This window comes from Pyricularia pennisetigena, chromosome 3 (genome assembly GCF_004337985.1).
Source record: "Pyricularia pennisetigena strain Br36 chromosome 3, whole genome shotgun sequence".
Classification (NCBI taxonomy): domain Eukaryota; kingdom Fungi; phylum Ascomycota; class Sordariomycetes; order Magnaporthales; family Pyriculariaceae; genus Pyricularia; species Pyricularia pennisetigena.
Genome location: NC_043742.1, coordinates 5,889,562 through 5,909,752, shown reverse-complemented (window position 1 = coordinate 5,909,752; position 20,191 = coordinate 5,889,562). Strand labels below are relative to the sequence as shown.

Below are 20,191 nucleotides of genomic sequence, written 5' to 3'. Positions count from 1 at the left end.
ATTCAAGTTAGCTCTGTCTTCAGACAGCACATGCTCAAATATTACCACCCTGTGCTCTCTTCTCCGCCTCAATCATCCTCGCTGCCTTCTTCCATGCCCTGCTCTCCCTGGCCAGCAAGTCATCCTCCAGTGTAACGATCAGCTGGCCGTCTGGGTGAGAACTCAACCAGGCCTCATGCGCCGCCTTGACCACCTGGTACAGCGAGACCGTACTATCGAGTTTGCTAGTTCTAGGGTCGATCGCCATCAGGCTGCCGACCTGTATGCAGAGATCCCTCTCCCGGTAAGGCCCGTGGTAGTCGGTGAGCTTGCTGAACAGCTCGACGCACTTGTCCTGGCTTGACAGGTCGACATTCTGGAAGCAGTCGTGCGTGCAGGGGGCTGCGCCCCGTTCGCAGTGGTAGCAGCCACAGTCCCACTGTGGGCATCTGTTGGGCGGCGGGAGTGCCATGCCCGTCATCATATGGTACAGGATGCCACCTACAGCTCGGAGGTCGGAACCTCGAGTGTAATATGAATAGGACTACAAACGAGCCGACGGGGCACCGATGGTGGGTGGGTCTGACGTCAGCGAACAGCCTAACTCCCCCATACAAGGCACGTAGCCAGAATTGGAAGCTGGATTTTGGTCTACTCACGTTTGGATGCTTGTCAAAATTCCCATCTCTGAGCTCTTCCAGCTGGTCAGACGAGCAATCAGCACCCTCGTGGTGCTTGAACGCCACCATGATCCCGTTCGCCCCGCGCACATGGGTCGCGATTTGGGCGTCAGAGAAGTTGCCCAGCTTGACCAACCCATACGTCTCGGAACCCCTGGGCCTCTGCAAGAAGACGTTCTCGGGTGTGATGTTGCCGTGCAGTACTGCCAGCCAGTCCGCGTCTTGGAACCAGTTGTCCTGCTCGTGGCCGTCGTAGTCCATGCCTCGCGGCGCGTTGACCATGCCGCCGGCCCCGTCCTCGCGGTAGCCGTCGTGCAGCCACGCCAGCGCCCGGAGCAGGCTGACAAGTACGTGCCAGCAGAGCGACGGCGGCATGAATCCCGTGCTGGTAAGCGGCGCCGGCGGCTTCTGGAGCATGGTGTCGAGCGTACCCGCGTCGCAGCGGTCAAAGACGAGATATTGACACGATTGGGTCCCCGTACTTCCGTTATCTTTGACGATTCTGCCGCCCGTGACCTCCCCCGCGATAGACACGAGGTTTTCGTGGTTCAAAAGTTGCTTGACGAAGTCCTTGGCGGGGGTATCGTTAAACAACTCCAAGAACCTCGATGACGTGGTCTTGTTGTCCATGCGGTACCCGAGGAGGACTTCACCGTCGCTCACCCGCTCTACATCCACGAGCGTCTTTGCCGGGTCATGGTCGAGATTCAAATACTTGATGATGGCGAGCTCTTCCGAGTCTGCTGGAGTTAATGCCATTGCTGCATCTGCCAGTCCAGACCTGTCTATTGACACTTTTCTTAACTTTGAAACTGTAACAATTGGTGAGATTCGGCGTCTATAGAGCCAACAGATTGGGATTGTGACCCTTAGACTTGAAGTGTGGGAAACCGCTCCCATCTTTATGCTTTTCTTGCGTCTCATTGTAGTCGTTGCTTGGAATGATGTTGGTGGCGAGGCGCTGCTCTCCCTTCACACAGGGCAACGAGGTCTAACATTCCGCCGCTTTGGGGCAACGGTCTCGCCGCCACACACCCATCCCTATCGCATTTTAGCGGGAAATTTCGCTGCAAAAAAATCACCTTGTCTGAATCTGTTTGGTTGCCTTCGTGTTGCGATATTGGAGGGGAAGCTATGCTTGGAGGGCCCCCCCCCCTCCCCCCCAAGGGATATTCGTTACTACAGCTAGCAGAGTTCAATGCCATGGCCGCTTTCCATGGTTCCAAAGGTCCGGTACTCATTCATGGTCCGCAATCTTCGTGCTGCTCGTTTCTAAGGAACGCTGGAGGAGACTACATAGAAGAACCAGGAGTAAAAAAGATGGACCGAGCAAAAGAAAAAAAAAAAGAAAAAAGAAAAAAAAAACAGCAGTCACTCTGCTCCGTTAATCTAATTGGGTATATTTATGTATAGTCACAATGTAGATCTTACACACCTCCATTGCTGATAAACTTTTTTTTTTTTTTATAAAAAAAAAAGAAACGAGGTTACACGTCCTTTTTAGACGTCGGCAAGGCTTCTCAAAGGAAGCAGGGAATATATAATAATAATACAGTGAAGGGAGTGGGCCGACGTTTTGTGAAGCATCCCGGTCGACAATGCCCGATCAAACAGGCAAATGTTATTGTCAAGGTTGCGTTCTAGATCCGCCTAGGCGGTAGTCGTGCCGCGCCACCAGAGCCCGCCGACTTGAGCAGCTGCCGCTGGACGAGCGAGACGGTGGACTTGGACACGTGCAGCCGGTGCGACAGCACCAGCGACCCTGTAAGCAGGGCCAGCGCGCCGGCCTGGTGGGTGGCGGCGAGGTGGGTGGGGACCATGTAGATGAGCGTGGTGATGCCGAGCGCCACCTGCAGGAGGGCCAGGTGCAGCACTCCCATGCTCCCCTTCCTGACCGAAGTGGGCAGCACCGCACCGAGGCGGCGTGACCAGACAAACATGGCGATGACGGCGCAGAAGGTGGTCATGGCGAGGGCGCGGTGATCCAGCTGCACCAGGCTTGGGTTCTCAAGCATGTTGCGCCACCAGAGATCCGATCCGTCCTCCTTCCTCGAGTAGAACTTGTCAAACAGCTCGGCCATCGGCGGAGCCAGGCCCACGCCCATCTTGGGGAACTCGTTGTAGATGAGCCCCGCATCCAGCCCGGCAACCAAAGCGCCCGACATTGCGGTCGTAAAGACTAGCGCGGTCATCGCCAAAACGTAGCGGCGGAAGGGGGTGATTGCAGCGTTCTGGAGTTGGGAGAATAGCTTGGTGGCGGCGGTCGGGTCTGCCACCAGGCGGCGCGTGCGGAGGACCGAAAGCCCGGAGAGCAGCATGGCCGAATAGCAGAGGAAAGCGGTCCCGAGGTGAGCAGTCAAGCGATACTGTGAGACACGAGGATGGGAACCAGGGGCAAACAGGTCGTCTTTCAGACCTGACTTGACCATCCACCAACCGATGAATCCCTGGAAACCAATCAGAGCACTTATGCCAACCAGGTTGAAAGCCATCTTGCGGGTAACCTGCTTCCGGGCGATGAAGTATACAGTCGGCAGCACAAAGGTGAGACCGATAAAGCGGCCCCAGAGACGATGAGTCCACTCCATGTAGTAGATCTTCTTGAATTCGTCGAGCGTCATGTGCGGGTTGAGCAAGGCGAACTCGGGCGAGGCGCGGTACTTGGAGAACTCTGATTCCCAGTCTTCGGCGTTGCGAGGAGGTAGAGAGCCGGTGACGGGCCGCCATTCGGTTATGCTCAGCCTATTTTAGGAAATAGTATACTGTGAGTTGAAGGGTACAATATATAGAGAGAGGAAGATCCGTAGGCCGGAGCTAATGGCGCAAAAGCAAGCGCAGAGCAAAGCAAGGCAGAAGGAACTTACCCAGACTCTGTCAGACGCGTCAGGCCACCAAATATGACGATTCCAAAGACGCTGGCAGCACTGCCTATGAGCCAGTATCCTACGGCCTTTGAGTTCGTCTCGGGGAACGAGCTGGACCGCGTCCCTGCTCCCGCTCCCGAAGAGGCTTCGGCCGTGGCGGCCTCAGCGGCGGTGGCAGCAGATCCCGACGATGACTTTTTTGCCGACCTAAAGAAGTTCCTGCTTCCTCCGACCAGCCATCGTGTCCTGGCGGCTTGCGTTGCCGCGCTGGTCGAGGTCGAGGTCAAGTTGCGCGAGAGCGGAGCTGATCGTACGGCCTGCCAGGCGACTTGCGAAGAAGCCGTTGCCTTGAGCGGCTGCGTGTGGAGGCATTGACGGCACACAAAGGCTGGGGAGGATAGCCTACCCAGCGTTCGAGGGATTCCAATCCTAGAGAAGGACATGACTGATTGTGTGCTTCCTACAATCGCATGGCCTGTAGGGTGTTTGCGGTGGGTTACATGGATAATTATGGTACGAATGAAAAGCAGACAGCATCTCGCAATCGCCGAAAAGATTCGGAGTGATATTACGGGCTCGATCGATCTAGACTTTTAAAGTGGGGCTGTGACAAACAAATTCCGATGCATCGAACCAGCCAAGGCCGAGCGAAAAAATGGCGTGTTTACTTTGCCTACATAAAGAGAAAAACCAATGCTCGGGCTGGCTACAGTTACTGATACTTGCCTGGTAATACTGGGTACGGTAGACTGTGGAATAACAAAATGGGCTGCGACTTATCCCCAATTGACCGCGTAGACTTGGGTAGTAAAGCGCAACAGAAAATGGGCCTGCACAAAACTCGTATTACGTGCATTACGTGCGCACAACCCGGGGCCCAGTGGGATCGATCTCATGTGCGCCCAATGAGAGTGCACATATTTGACTACAGGCAAGGGTTACAATATGTTGCACTTTGTACAGAGACCTGAAAACATCTCAATGTTTTTATTTTTATTTTTATTTTTTAATCTTCATCTTCAACTATTGACAACATAAAGAGAAACACAAATATATCAATTAAGAATAAAAACTCGATACGTCGCTTCTTAAATCCTTCCGCCAAGATATATAGACTCGAGATACTACTCAAGCCAACAAGACCCCTTTTATGTACCCGGGCCCATCCAGTGCCGACCAAACGTGCAAATTAAATCAAACCACCTCCAGTGTATTTTTCTCCATCCCATGTTTTACTAGCAGAACCTCTGTACTCCGATGCAAATTGAAAAAAAAAAAAGCCACAATTGCTATATCCTATAGCTCACGCGACCTGGCTGTCAGGGTTCTCACCCTGAATCTTCTTCTTGGCGCCAGTAAATATTTCTCTCCATGTCCTCTTTGTCTTGGGCTCCCTCACGTAAAGGGGCTTGTGCTCCTCATAAACGTCGTGCTCATGCTCATAGTCGACGTGTACAAAGGCACGCTCGACATCGCCCAGCCCTTCCATCTTGCGCTGGAGGGACTGGGCCACATCGTGGGATATCCTCAGGGGCGTCTCGTCGTCCATGACAATATCAACCTCGACGTAATAGCGCTGACCGGCATGGTACGCACGGCACGTGTCGACCTTGAGGATTTGCTCGTCGTGCGTCATGGCCATGTAGATAAGCTTGGAGATGAACTCGCGAGGCGCCGACTTGCCAACCAGCAGCCAGACCTGCTCAAAGGCGTTGGACACCCACGAAAACAGGATGATGAGAGCGATGAGGATGGCACCGATAGGATCAAGGTACCAGACAAACTTTTCTCCAGCGACGGCCATGATAAGACCAAACGAGTTCACTGCGATGTCATTGCGGTGATCGATCTGCCACAAGATGCACAACGATTAGCACTAACTAGTACAAGGGGGGTATCAGTGTTGAAACTGAGGTGTCTGGAAGCTTACGTAGAAGACGTGAACAGAAGGATACTTTCTGTAAAACAGGCAAAAGACCATCAAGCTGCCCTTGGCGCAGATAGCGACACCGACAAAGATGATGGGAATTATGTGAAGCTCCCCGCTCTCGTGACCGCCTGCACCTAGGTTGCGACCCGACTCGACCTTTGATGACGATGTGTGTCAGCTCAAGCAAGTCCTCTGCCTTATTATGCCTGCCGTCCTGACGGGGTTAAACACAACACAAACACATCACTATGTTTAACTTACCAAAAGCTGGATTGCGACTGTTGTCATCAGCGCGCAAAATAGGATAACACCAATCGTCTCGATGCGTGTGCGACCCTGCATTGTACCTTGTCAGCAACAGTGACGGGTTGGGATGAAGTTCGGATGCTGCCCATGTCATATCACCGAGGTAAGAATTGGTGGTCTGACTAAGATAGCTAACTTACAACCGGGTACTTGTAAATGCTCGGCCTTGCAGCCATTCTCGAGGTCACGAGCATAACGAATGAAGACACAAGGTCCATCTGGTGTCCAAAGGTCAGTAAGGTTATTTCCCCTGCATTTGTATCTGCTTTTTTTTTTTTTTTTTGAGACGGAACGATAACTTACAAATGCATCAGCTGCCGTCGCAAAGAGCTGCGAGTATATGAATGACAGTGAATTAGTGAGCACGTCCACTCAACGCATGAAGAAGGGCAACCTCTTGACTTACAGCCAATGATCCCGTGGAGATAGCAGCATAAAGCTGGATGATGAAAAGGCAAAAGTTGACCACGAACGAGGCATTGACAGCGAACTTGATCTTGGGTGCCACACGGGCATCCTCTTGGATCGCGTTCTGCTCTTCGTCGTCAACTCCGAGAAACTGGTCGATAAGCTGGTTTTGCCTGGTGTAAAACTTTTTGAGTTTTCTCTTGTTGCCCTTGGGGTGGTCAATCTTCATCTGCTTCTTGGAAACGTTTGCACGGCGGTGTTGACCAAAGTTCAGCGGGTCGGCAGAGATGCCCGACGTCTCGGCGCGGTTGGCGTTCTGAACTTCCGAGGCTTTCACTGATGATGTGTCCGCCGCCGCCGCTAATTCCTTCTTCTCCCTGAATGATGGGGACTCTGTGCTGGCGGCGGGCTGCGCCGATGAGCCCGCGGTTGCGCCAGCCCCATTCTCAGGAATGGCGACTATGCAGAGTATGGTAGGACTTGGTTAGCAGGATAGTTCTTTGACAGTGGGTGGCTGTGTTGGTGCTAAACAGAAACTCGATTCTTCTTGTTTGTGTTCCGTCCCCTATTTGTCACCACCAACCAGTGCACCCTGGTAATAGGACGATTATGAAGACCTCGAAAATGGATGGGCCCATGCCGCCTTCCAGCGGATGAGGCAAATGAAAGACATGGAAGAGCCAGACTAGTAATAACATGGCCCTGACTCAAAAGACCGATGGGCTTCTGTAAACCCGGATGGCCGGCCACAAAGTCGCCGGCTCTGACACTGTAACAACAAGGAAATAACAGATGACAGCTGGAACCGCCAGGACGAAACGCACCCAAGCCCCAAAGATTCGGATATAGTGATTATATGCAGGTATAACAGCGGCTGCAGCTATAAGTGCTCAAAACAGAATATTCGACCGTACGATAAACTGAAAACCAGTTGCAAAAAATAGATAAGAAAAGAATAAAGAAACGGAGATTCAAACTTACCGGGCGTTGAGCTGGAAGGTTTTCCCGATTCCTGATCTGACATCTTGGCTGAGGCAGTGTTCTTTTTTACTTTGGTTGACTTTTGTACAGTATGGGCAATAGATCTGGTCTTGGCCGAGGGATCTGATTCGATCTAATCCAACCTTACGGCGTCTCGGACATGTGCCGAAAAGGGAAAAATGTGTAATTGATAAAAAGAAGAAAAGAAAAAAAAAAGCCTGTATCTCGGTCGACGAGTATTTGTTGATCAAATCAACTGACCAAATTTGATTGTAGAAACAAAGAGAAAAGGCTCGGGTAGGACGATATGTGGAAAATAGGGTCAAGCAAGGTAAGGGAGGTAGGCAAGTCGATCAAATCAGAAGTCGAAAGGATGGGACTCTACTCCCCTTTGAACTAGAACTCGCAGGCCTCCAATCTCGGCGGCCCAGGGAAAATTTCTCCATCACGGCATCCATTCCGGTCATCAATCTTACAGTCACGCAGGCTAAAAATCCGCTGGCACTATCTCCCCTCCCTCTATCGGGAATGTCTAGACCTCTCCAAAAAGAAACCAGAAAGCCTCCCTGGGAGGCGGGCGACTAGGGCTCTGTAACTCCTGGTTGGGGGCCTTATAAAACACGCTTTCGTCAAACACAGGGGGAAGATCTGCTGTGGAAGTGCCATTCCGTTTTTGTTCAAGTCGAGCCGATCGGAGGCGGCAAGGGTAGGAATGAAATCGGGGTAGACAGCAAATGGTTGGCTCCCCAAGTAACGGTTGCTTGGCAGCGCTACATTGTGTCTGTGGGAGATGCGACAATAATCAATGCTTCAGCGCACCGACTAGGCGGACCACAGAGTCATTATTTACCATCCTCAGTGAAAAAAATTGTAATTTTGTAATTGTAATTTTGTCATTGGCTAGAAAATATAATTCCCTATGCGCAGCACATCCGCGGAACGAGGTTTTGGTACCGCATTGCTTTCTAAGCATTTTGAATTTTTTAAATCGTTCTTTTCTCGCTACCATGCAATGCACCAAGAAGATCAAACAACATGTATTAAAGTCAATGAGAAGAAACCAGTAGATGGAAAGAAGAACCGAACCTATAAGTGCAGGATTATTGCCATAATGTGGTTAGTTGGTCTGGGCAGCTTCCCCAAGCTCTCTTACCCAAAGTGCCAATCTACCTTACTTACCTTATTTACTGTGGGTGGCTCCATTCTATGAGCAAGACTCCAGACTCCACCCCGATTACTCCGTAATGCCATGTCAAGGCTCCATGGAAACAAATCCTCAAGATCTGGATCCACACAGGACGGAGTAGGCAGTTTTCTTACGAAGCTATTGAGCGCAACAAATCCTGTCCTTGATTCTTGCCCAGCCAGCCAAGAGACTATTTTTACAAGTACTCAAAGTAAAAGCAAGTGCGCGAGTCCTGCTGTCTATCTTGAGCTTATCAGCTATTTTCAGAGACGATATAAGAATTTGAGGTATTATTTGCTATTTTCAAGTCATCTGGTGTCTTGACAAGAAGGACCTTCCTAGTAAAGTGCAGCATAAGTTATCAGCTGGCAATGTGGGGGTACCATGCACGTGCAGCCCTGATTATTTGCATTCGTTCTCTTGACATGGAAAACATAGGAATCACTCTTTGCATCTTGCGTGACCGCTCTTTCGATATGGAGCATGGTGACGATTGGCACTGAGATCAGCGGCCGTTGGTTGGACTGAAAGAGTGCCACCCAGGACTTTTGAACGACGGATGCATCCCAGCCATATCCGAGATTGTCATCTTCAAAAAAAAGAGATCACAGCACAGGTTGGTGGTGGAAATAATATGGGTTTGGCGTTGAAACAGTTGCAAGCGAAAGCCATACTTTGTGCCTTTTACCATGGTATGGTTGGGGGGATCCCAGCAATTGTTCATATCACCCCATGGGCTGCACTGCCAAGGCAGGCTGGATCTCAAGTGCTCAGATGGCATCAATACCAAGCAATGCCCACAACCTGACCACCACAGTAAAAGTCTCAAATTCTGGGAGAGACAAAGCTTTTTTTTTTTTTTTTTTGTTCGGTATGTTGAAACTTGATCCATGTTGATCGCCAGAGAGTGGGGGGTTTTGACTAGATCTTTGTTCTAGAAATTCGCTTCAGGTAAGTTAACCAGCCCTTCTACACAGAAGTACCGTACAGTTGTTTATCACGGTTTCGAGGTGGATGGTGGGACAGGAGTATTTATCCAGCCGTTCAGCCCTGGCTGCGACAGGGAGTGAAGAGACAGAGGGTAGCTAAGGTAAGGTTGGTACGGTACTGTCACTGATGTGATGAACAGGTTGTCGGTAGCACCTGCCAAAGAACATGCCATCCATGCCAAGAACTCTTTTTGTGGGGTAGCTCCATGAGCTTACATACTGCGTAATATTCCTATTGGATAGTACATGCCTTGGCCGTTTCGGAATTGGCAGTACCCGTGCGGGCAGCAGCAGGGCAGACAGGGCACAAGTTCTGGTTGCGACAATTGTATGTTTGATGGCCTAACAGTGAGTGGCCTTACCGAAAGCTCGAATATCCCTTCCCCATTCGGTCAAGACACAGCGATAGGGAACACAAATCTTTTTGTGGAGGAATCAGTTTCTCAGTCTTGTGCTTCGCGACAAGCTCCTTTCTCCTCATCATCAATCTGTCGATGCCCACTAATAATACATTCTGTATCACCGTGCCCACTCCCCGCGTCTTGGAATGTGCTGCACTCCGGATTCATTGAGCTTGTCTCGGACGCAGGCCCGTGAGCAACCACAAGAGAGCTTGTATGTCCAAGCTACCATGTACGAAAAACGCTTAACTCGACAACCTTGGTGCTACAATTGCTGCCAAGTGATTATCAATCAGCAAGGGCAAATCGGGAAGAAAGATGTGAATCAAGTCGGAGGAAATGACATTTAATATCACACAGAGAATAGTTTTGAACCCGCTACCGGCAGTCAACATCGATTTGAGTCTCCGCGATTTTGGAGAATTCTTGGTCGGATGTTGCAGCCGCTGAGGCTCGTTTTATAGCGAGTAGGCTGCGTTGTCAGTATAGCAGTAGTACATACGGATGGATACATTGGCTAACCATATTTGCGTAGGCTGGCGCATTCCAACAAAGGATCCATCGCGCAAACACCAAGAGGTGAACTTACACCTGCTTGACCTGGCAGTTGCTTGACCTGGTAGTTGCGGAAAGAAAAAAGAAGCTTACTTTGCTTAGTATGGTATGGATTGGCTGGTTCTGTACCTCGCATGGCCTACGAGGGAACGGCCCGTTTCATCAAGTGGATCAGCCCCGCAGAATTTCAAACATCAGGTCGATGAATGGGCAATTGTCAGACAAGGCGCACTCAAGACCTGTCGGCATTTGTGTTCCTACCCGCCAACTCGCGAACCCGCCCAGTTGAGACCTCAAATCAACCACGGTGAAGGTATTGTATGTACTGTGCAGTACAGGACACCCTAGTGGCTCTTTAAAAGGGGCCTCGATTCAATTTTACAATAACTACCGCGCATCTTGATTCGATGAAGACCTGTCGTAGTTTCTGACTGGAGACGCCCTAACCGGGCTGATACCCGGAACAGGGTATCCCTTTGAATTTTCTTTTATTCTCCTCATCGGTTCCATTCCCAGCCGGCACCTCCCAGTGGGAGAAGAAAAATAGAAGAAGAAAAAAAAAGACGCCGATGCAAGTTCAGAAAAGACAAAGCACCTAAATTCAGGAGTAACCAAGGTAAGCTTTGGTTGCAGCACTGAAGAGAGAAGCAGAAGGCAAAGAAGCGAGACGAAACGAAACTGGCGCACGGCCACAGACGTCTGAGTCTGAGGTGGCTTGTACTTCATATCTCCTTTCTGTCACTCAATCGACAACTGTAATGGTAGCGGCGAAGCGCCAAGATTCCAGGGTCGGGTCGACTAGACTTACCTTGCCTTTTAATCCTTTGGCTTTCTTTCTTTTTTTTTTTTTTTTACCCCTTCCACTTTTAACAAGACATTGGATAACATGGCCATGACATCTACGTATAAAAAACTTAGTCATGCATGCTCATCGCAGCTTCACTCACTCACCACAGCCGAAAGCTTGCTTGCGCCACCAGGGGTTTGTGCTACATAGCAGACGTGCACGGCAAAAGCCGATTACCTCATGGAGCATGCAATATTTACCGTACCTGCCATACAGGAGACTAGACCAGTCTAGTCTAGTGTACATGTAGACATACTGTAGTTCTAGTGGATTTCAGCCAAGGGCTGTCTGGGGCTCTGTTTCCCATGTCCCCTTTCAGCCGCCAGGGTCCTGGTCCATTATGGTGGTCTCAAATTGGCAAACTGACTGCCCCGCCAAGACATCTGCAAACTGGGATTATTAGAGATCGGCCGGTTCTTTTCTGCTGCTCAGTCTCACAATTGTGAGGCATTGATGGACTGTGGATGTATCCCGTGGATCCGTCAAACAACGTATTCAGCTCATTCTCCACCGTCCCGCCCGCACACCTGCCAGCCAGTCTCTTCTCCTGTCTTTGTGACACCATTCTCTGCCTATTCTCCAGTACGCCCTTTATCGGCCGCCTGTGGTTTGATTTCGGTATTTGCTTCCATTTTTTATTTTATTTTTATTTTTTTTTTTATCTTTTTTTCTATCTCTTCTCTTTTCCCCACATTTTGTTGCTCCTGCTGCATATTCTCCGGGCCGTACCCTTGCCCCATTATCCCCTGTATCCCTCTCCAAGAGGTTGCAGGCCTCGACTCGCCTTTACTGGGCTTTCTTCTCGATCGCCGCAACAACGATACATTGAACCTCTGTCACCTATCCCCTTGCTGGTTGCGACCGGCTCGAACGCGTCTGGCTACGTTTCCAGCCCAGCAGTTCCGATCGCGGATAATCTTGCCCTCTTGGTTGGCGATGATATCCTGTTCCATAACAAAGGGGCCCTATTAAAAGTGAAAAAAAAAACTCCCCCGGCAGCCTTGGCGCTACCATAATAGACCTTTATCACTGGGATGATCAATGCTTGGGCACCCATGATCTATTGCAGTGGTTTCTGTGTTTCCTTTTTTTCTCTCTCTTGATTTTTATTTATCTTTATTTGTTCTTCACTTCTTCCCTCATTTTTTTTTTTTCATGTTTTGCATCTTTCCCTTCTTCCTATCCTTTCACCCTTTTTTTCTTTTTTCTTTCTTAACCTCCGCTTCTTTCGACGTCCGAGGCGTCTCTTTTTTCCTTTCGACATCTGAGACTGCCGGACAGTCTCATTACCTTCTATTCGTTTTTATCCTTTTCCTCGTTGCCTTCCGCTCTTGAGCGGCTGTGCTTTTTGGATCGAAAATGGAAGGCATGAAGGAGCCCAAGCCGCAATGCGGAGGAAACAAGGAGAAGGGCGAGTATGACTTGCCACTGCACGTAGCTGCACTTTGTGAGTTTCATTGCACTTCAGTTGAATCCTTTATCTACCTACCTACCTCTATCTTGCCTTTGCTAACCATCATGGGAAAAAAAAAGTCATGGTTATGGCCGCTTCCATCTTTGGTAGGTACTATGCGAAATGCACAGGCACTAGGCTTCGCGAGAATATTCAAGACGAACTACTTTTTCCCTCGTCCCTAGTTCGTCAAGCTGACAAAGATATCTCTGATTAAGGATGTGGCTTCCCCGTCGTTGCCAAGAAGGTCAAGTGGCTGAAGATCCCAGCCAAGGTCTTCTTCGCCTGCAAACACTTTGGTACTGGCGTCCTCATCGCAACAGCATTCGTCCATGTACGTCTCTTCACCCGTCAGGCTGGGTCTGCTTTCGAGACGTACAAGCAACTAACGACAGCTTTAGCTCCTCCCGACTGCTTTCCAGAGTCTGAACAACCCATGCCTTCCCGACTTGTTCACGGAACAGTACCCGCCGATGCCTGGTGTTATCATGATGGGCTCCATGTTCGCCCTGTTTGTTGTTGAGATGTGGATCAACTCGAAATTGGGAGGCCACTCGCACGGTGGCGTGATGGGTTTCGAAGAACACGACTCCCACGGCCACGGCCACGGCCACGGCCCCGGCCCCGTGGTCGCCGCAGCACCTCCCCCGCGACCTCCCCGATACAACGCATCTAGCTTCGAGGCAGACGACATTGAGTTTGAGAAGAGGATGGCGCAGCAAATGTATGAGCAGGATGCCAAGATCAACCCCTTCGCCGAACCCGGTGCCCGCCGTCAGAACCCCAACGAGCCGCCTTACGGGAGTGACTCGGAGATGCCCGCATGGTTCGTCGTCTTTTACGAGCAGTATGTCCGCCAGAGGTTGGAGATGATGAATATGATCAGGGCAAACGAGGGCGCGCAGGGCCAGAACGCTCTTGCTGCTCCTATGGGGCAGAATGGTGCCAACAACGCGGTTGCGGCCAAGGATTCTCCTTTCATTGATGAAGAGGGGCAGCAAGTCGACCCTGCCGTCTACCGCAAGATGTCGCTCAACATCACAATGTTGGAGGGTGGTATCCTGTTCCACTCCGTCTTCGTCGGTATCACCATCTCCCTGACCATCGACGGCTTCATTATTCTGGTCATCGCCATCCTGTTCCATCAGATGTTCGAGGGTCTCGGTCTTGGCTCCCGTATCGCTGCCGTGCCATACCCCAAGAACAGCATACGCCCTTGGCTCCTGATTGTCGCCTTCGGCACTACTGCCCCCATCGGCCAGGCCATTGGTCTCGCTGTCCGCGATTCGTACGACCCTGACAGCGCGATGGGTCTGATCACAGTGGGTGTCTTCAACGCCATGTAAGTATACCCGGGACACCCCACCGACAAGGCCACTATGGAAGAGTAGCAACTGAGGCTGACCACGAAACACTCGTTGCTTTGTATAGCTCATCTGGTCTGCTCATTTACGCCGCCCTTGTCGATCTACTTGCAGAGGACTTCCTGTCGGAAGAGGCCCAGAAAACCCTGACCAAGAGCTTGAGGATCCAGGCCTTCAGCTGGGTTCTACTTGGAGGTGAGCATTTCTAGCATGTCAGCCGTTGGACTTTGGATGATAAAGTCGTTTCTGACCCCATATGTGAATATTCAGCCGCTGGCATGTCGATCGTTGGTGCCTTTGCTTAAACGATTTTGATCTCGAATGTGCACCGAAAAACCGACCCGAACAGACTCGCAATCTCAACACCATCGAGCCGGCCCAAAGCTCTCAACGCTTACCTTTTGTCTGGTCATATGGCTATATGGCCAAGCAAAACTTGTACGATAGACAGAACGGCTCATCACCGGATATAGCACTACTTCAGAATCTCGCCGAGCCCGAGACACGTTCGTTACGATATCACAGACCGACCCCTCGCCATTCGCCCGTAGTAGCCCTGATACGAAAGTACGGGAACATTGATGCAAGGAGTATAGCCGCTCCAGATGAAGGGTCGATTCGCGGGAATGGCTAGCGAGGAACTTTTACACTCTTTTAATTATTCATTTCTCCCTTGGAAAGAAAACTGCTTGGCCTCCCTTTCAATTTTCTTCATTCTGTATGTCAGTTTGCCGCGGGCATCTTGTGGCTTTTTCTTTTCAATCTTTTTTTCTTTCCAGACGAGATACCCCAGAATCTTACAGTCCTTATATATACCCACCGAACCTGGGAGCCTGGAATCTTTTTTCTTGCCTTTTTTGTCGGTTGGTTTGTTCAATGAATCCGTTTGTATTTGTGCATTCTCACGTGCGGGTGAAAAGCATGACGTTAACTGGGGGGAAACCAAGGTTGGGATCATCAAGTTTGGGTGGCAAACCCAAGCCATGTTTTGTTTGTTTTTATACTGGGATTTATCTGAGATAAGCTGTACTTTGAGGCGTTCAACATGGGTATCTAGACTAGAGCTCGTCATTTCTTTTGTTCTTGCGGACCGTTTTTCTGCGCCGGAGCTACCATCAACACATTCATATAGAGCCATGAATATATGTCTGTCATCCAAGGGATGCCTGTATCTGAAAACAACGCGACAAATGACCGGAAGCGAACATATATCGGCGGTTGACTATGTTGCCGAACATGATGTTTTCATAGATATATCTTTGCCTCCCTGGCTATTAGATCGTGTCGAATACGGCTCTCGCAGTGACGTTTCCTCCCCGGGCACGTAGCGTAGCATTCCACTGTAAAATTTGCCTTTGGTTGTGTTTTGCAATTCGAACCTTTGTTGGTCTGGCGATGAAACGAACCTAGTATCAGCCCTGGATATAAGCGGAAGCTTCCGACGCCGAAACGGGCCAGAGAAGTCTTGACAACCCTGGTGAGGCTAAACTCGGCCGGAATTTTTCTTCTTCTTTTTCTTCTTGTGCTTCTTTTTCATCTTTGGCTTTTTCTCTTGTCCTATTCTTCGGGTTCGTCTTTTGAACTCTTACTCCTTTTTGTCTTCCGTCTCATGTTTACACACTTTTGTACGCGATTCTGCCTCGGAGGGGTTATCAACTTGTATCAGCATTCTCAATCCATGGAGGGGGTGGGGATGGTGCAGTTTGGTGAGGAAAAAGATGGTGGGGGGTTTTTTTTTAGAGAAAAAAAAAACCCCCCCAACTTGGTAATAAGAGCCACCTGCCCCATTCGCCCCTTGTTAAACAAGCAAACAGAACTACTATGTATGTACAAGGCTTGACTCGACCCGGTCGTGACGGATCTTTGGTCCGAGACGTATAAACTCTTGGCCTCTGGTGAGCTTGCCAAAAATAAAATAGAATAAATCCCCGCCCCCAGTTGAGCACAGGTGAGGAAGCTGTCGTCACATGGGGTTTTTTGGCGGTTGCGAAAAAGAAGCTGGAAAACCAACTGAGAAAAAAAAAACGCCGAACAATTATGGCCTGATGATGATATCAGACAGACGGCAGTGGGCAAACTACCCAAGAAGAGCATGTCATTCTCATCTTCCTCGTCCTTTTGCTGGCTGTTCTCGTTTTTAAAAAAAAAGACAAGTTCATACTAGTCACCTGCGGTGAATCAAGGGGGCGGTGTATGGAACAATTTCAGCCAAGACATGTTCAGTACCACAGTCACAGTAGTACTACGTAGGAAAGATCGATGCTCACCCCAGTGTTAAGAATAACCGAGCATACTACCCTATGTCACTGGCGGTGATCTTCAGGGGAGTCAGATGTCAAGATCGGATGTCCAAGACGCCGTGGCAGTGACCACTCGGACGGGTGGTAATACCATGCGCCCCCGGGGTGTCATACTGACTCTAGATTCCGCTACTAAGACCTCTTTTTTTGCCTCACACCACTTTACAGTACGATAGCAAGTGGTGGGCAACAAAGAATTGACTGATTGCGCAGGGCTAATATCACAGGGAAGCATGTAAACGGGCTCATATTAGATCATTTCCCAAATCGCTCCAAGGAATGCTTGTAAATTGAGTGTCAGACAGTAGGCTGATCATATTCTCCAAAATCTTGTAAATATGACTATTTTAAATTTCTTGAGAAAAAAAAATGCAGGTAGTTTGGATGGTTGCAAACCATGAAGCAATATTGCAGTTCATTCTTTTCTTCGTTCCCACTGGACTAGCTCGGTTCACTTTCGGTAAAATTGGACGGCATCGAATCATACGAAAAAGTGCCTAAATTGCCTTGACGTTGGCCCTCTCTTAGACCTGTCTATCTAAATGTGACGCATGCTGCATGCAACATGCAGCATGCAGGCGATCTGACAGTTAGGCGTGGCGGCGATCGGATGGTTTGCATCCGGCCGGCTTATGGCGTCACTCACGCCTCGACGACACAGGGTGGTACGAATGTTCAACATAGGATTCTGATTAGACTAGACTTGCCTCGTATAACATCAGGCGATGAGGTAGTTGTGAACAAACGAACCCTCTTGTGCGAATACATTCGGTCCGAGGTTTCCATCAATACCTGTCAATATGCCCTATATGTCAACCAGCCAGACATTACGATCGTCTAATCAAGTCTTGTGCAGTCTCTTATTTTTTTCTCTTTTATTTTTTTTTTTTTTTGGCTACTTTCCATTTATTTGTGAGCTATTCCGGGGCTGGTTAGTCTCGGCAATCATACTCGAGTGAAGACCTTTAGGAGCAATACGTACCAATACCCTCAACCGGCACCGGCTCAACATTGGCCACCTCGGCGGCCATTGGCGGGCCGCTCTTCTCGTCTCGCATGAATGGGAATGCCAGAACCTCCCTGATCGTAGCATTGTTGGTCAAGAACATGCACAGTCGGTCGATACCCAGGCCCCATCCGGCAGTCGGAGGCAGACCGTACTCCAGTGACCTCAGGAAGTTCTCGTCGATCATCTGGGCCTCGTCGTCACCTTGGGCCTTTTGGCGTGCTTGCTATGGGGCTGTCAGCATGTCGTATCAAGCGCGCATGGGAGCAAATCTTGACTTACCTCTTCAAAGCGCAACCTCTGGTCAAACGGATTGTTCAACTGCACATCAAGACAAGTCAGTAAGCATTTCCGCGAGACTCTCATGACCACCTCGGTGATACATGTGATGGTTTCTAGTCAAGACGTACCTCAGTGTACGCGTTGCAGATCTCCTTCTTGCAGACGAAACCCTCGAAACGCTCAGAGATACCCTTCTCTGTGCGGTGGTACTTGGCCAAGGGAGACATCAATTGGGGATGCTCCATCAGGAAAGTCGGGTTGATGCAAGTCTCCTCCAGATATTCGCCAATGAGCTTGTCGAGCATGCGAGCGTTGGTCAGTGGTGGCGTGCACTCAATGTTCTTCTCCTTGAGCAGGTCGCGGAGGAATTGGTTTGTCTCCTCGGTGTGCAGCTCGCTGTAAGGAGGGAATTTCTTGCCCGTGAGCCTCTCGAGCTCGGGCATGATCTTGACGCGCTTCCATGGCCTTGCCCAGTTAACCTCGTACGTCTCACCCGATTGCGTGGTGAACTTGGTCTCGTAACCGCCAGTTAGGTGCTTGACCAGTCCGGAGACAAGCTCCTCGGTGTAGTCCATCACGTCGTACATGTCGTAGTATGCCGCATATGCCTCGATAGTGGTGAACTCCGGGTTGTGAGTAAGATCGCAACCCTCATTGCGGAAGTTCTTGCCAATCTCAAAGACCTTGTTGTACCCACCGACCACGAGCATCTTGAGATACAGCTCCGGCGCGATACGCATAAACATGTCGAGATCATACTCGTTGTGGTGCGTAACGAAGGGAAGGGCTGTTGCGCCACCTGCGATGGAAGTCATCATTGGGGTCTCCACCTCGATGAACCGCCTCTCGTGGAAGAAGTCACGAATGTACTTGACAATTCTGCTACGCTGCCACAGAACCTCGCGAGACTTGTCGTTGAACATGAAGTCGAGGTAGCGCATGCGGAACCTCTTCTCACCGTCCGTAAAGCCGGCACGCTCGCCAGGAAGCAGATGCAACGATGGTGACAGCTGAACAACCTCGGTCGCGAAAAGGGAGAGCTCGCCCTCCTCGCCCCTCTCGAGCTTGGCCTTGGGTGCGGTTCTGCCGGGGAATCCGACAATACCAATGACATCTCCCCTTCCAAGATGCTCGTGCTGCTGCTCAAATGTCGGGCCACCCTCCTTGATGTACTGAGCCTGGCACATGATCTGGAGCTTGGAGCCGGTCGTCGTCGTGTCGGAACCGGTCTTGATGTCGTAGAAGATCAGCTTGTTTCCGGAGCTACGCTTGGTGAAGATACGGCCGGCGATTCTGATTTCCCTGGTCTTGTCGACATCGCCAGACTTGAGGTGCTTAAATTCCTTTTCAAATTGAGAAGCATCGTAGTCGACCAGGAACTTGTGCGGGTACGGGTTAGGACCCGAAGGGTTCTCGAGCATGCCATTGACCTCACGGCTTCGAATCTCAAAGTACTGGTTGGGGTTGAGTTCCTGCTCGTCCGGCTTGGCTGCCTTCTTTGCGACGGCGGGCTTGGGAGGGGCAGCTGCGGCCTTCTTGGCCTTCTCGTCAGCCTTCTGGCGAGCCTTTTGCCGGCGCTTGAGCTCCGTCTTGGAGACCTGAGCAAAGGAGAGCGAACGTGTCAGCAATATGTACTGTGCAAGATTTGGTCGTTGTCCAAGGCGCATACCTTCTCGCCCGTGACCTCATCCAAGATGAGGTTGGCCACCTGCTCGGTAGGAGGCTCTGAGGCTGCAGAGTCCGCCATGGTTGGGAGAATAAGTGGCTGAGATTGCTAGATTGGGACCCGATTGTGAGCCAAATATGTTAAAATACTCTCGAGTTTACTACTAGGCAACAGTCGAGTCGCATGCATCCGTGGCTTTTGTGTTGACGAAAAGTGTTTTTTGTCTTTTTTTTTTTTGTAGCCAGAGCTTTTGAGACGGCGCGGGGTACAAACAATTAAAGGTGTGTGTCATAGGTACGTACCTGCCAACGCCCACCACAGAGATCGACTCATTTACATGTAATGCGGTGGGGGTGGTTCAGCGCGCCAGGAACCTGTTGGTATTGTGGCTCGCCACTTGTGCAAGCCACAATTACCCCTTTCATGGTCGCAGGAGCGATTGTTAGTGGTTTCTTTGCGTGAGTTAGTATGCAAAATCTAACTCTAATGTTGATGGGATTTGTTTTGCCCTTCCCGTTTGAGGTTGCCTAAACACTACCTGGATACGAGCTGAGTGTTCACTCTGGGGTCAAGTCACATATACCCTACCTAGGTAGGTAGATAAGTATCCATGTTGCATTCGCGTGGTTGTTGGGGCAAGGGTGCTATTGCGATATCAATCCTCCGCATGTCGATCACACACGCTTGGCCTAGGGAAATTATTGACCGATATGGAGCCTGCCCAGTGCTGTGATATCAATATCTTGAGTCTCTTTGGAAAATCTCTCGGGTAATATCCAACAAATGAGATTTGTATTTTGACTGCGTTGGCGCGAATCCTCTAAATCTGGCTCTCCCGTCTATGTACAAGCCTTCCCAAACCTTTCAGTTAAAAGTATATATATTTAATCCCAGATGTGGAAGATAAAATAGTAATAATAATAATGATGATGATATATAAAAAAAAAAAAAAAAAAAAAAAAAAAAGAATTATCAGGCAAAATTCCGAGTCGCG

The 20,191-nt window shown here is 50.0% G+C and overlaps 5 protein-coding genes across 5 annotated transcripts; 1 reads left to right on the top strand and 4 right to left on the bottom strand.

Moving 5' to 3' along the window:
* Positions 1-34: 34 nt before the first annotated feature.
* PpBr36_03340 (uncharacterized protein) lies at positions 35-1,418 on the bottom strand (the record flags this gene model as incomplete). Its single annotated transcript, XM_029890513.1, has 2 exons — positions 35-523; positions 639-1,418. The coding sequence occupies 2 exons, from the start codon at positions 1,416-1,418 to the stop codon at positions 35-37; spliced, it is 1,269 nt and encodes a 422-aa protein (XP_029753522.1).
* Positions 1,419-2,299: 881 nt separating this feature from the next.
* PpBr36_03339 (uncharacterized protein) lies at positions 2,300-3,966 on the bottom strand (the record flags this gene model as incomplete). Its single annotated transcript, XM_029890512.1, has 2 exons — positions 2,300-3,401; positions 3,524-3,966. The coding sequence occupies 2 exons, from the start codon at positions 3,964-3,966 to the stop codon at positions 2,300-2,302; spliced, it is 1,545 nt and encodes a 514-aa protein (XP_029752872.1).
* Positions 3,967-4,826: 860 nt separating this feature from the next.
* PpBr36_03338 (uncharacterized protein) lies at positions 4,827-7,191 on the bottom strand (the record flags this gene model as incomplete). The annotated part of the gene is made up of 7 exons (XM_029890511.1): positions 4,827-5,372; positions 5,454-5,609; positions 5,715-5,789; positions 5,900-5,977; positions 6,063-6,089; positions 6,166-6,626; positions 7,149-7,191. The coding sequence occupies 7 exons, from the start codon at positions 7,189-7,191 to the stop codon at positions 4,827-4,829; spliced, it is 1,386 nt and encodes a 461-aa protein (XP_029752873.1).
* A 5,294-nt stretch (positions 7,192-12,485) lies between these two features.
* On the top strand, positions 12,486-14,248 carry PpBr36_03337 (uncharacterized protein; the record flags this gene model as incomplete). The annotated part of the gene is made up of 6 exons (XM_029890510.1): positions 12,486-12,573; positions 12,660-12,686; positions 12,798-12,913; positions 12,981-13,921; positions 14,011-14,138; positions 14,214-14,248. 6 exons carry the CDS (start codon positions 12,486-12,488, stop codon positions 14,246-14,248), a joined length of 1,335 nt encoding a protein of 444 aa, XP_029752870.1.
* A 2,901-nt stretch (positions 14,249-17,149) lies between these two features.
* Positions 17,150-19,278, bottom strand: PpBr36_03336 (uncharacterized protein; the record flags this gene model as incomplete). Its single annotated transcript, XM_029890509.1, has 5 exons — positions 17,150-17,160; positions 17,226-17,475; positions 17,532-17,570; positions 17,660-19,129; positions 19,201-19,278. 5 exons carry the CDS (start codon positions 19,276-19,278, stop codon positions 17,150-17,152), a joined length of 1,848 nt encoding a protein of 615 aa, XP_029752871.1.
* Positions 19,279-20,191: the final 913 nt, after the last annotated feature.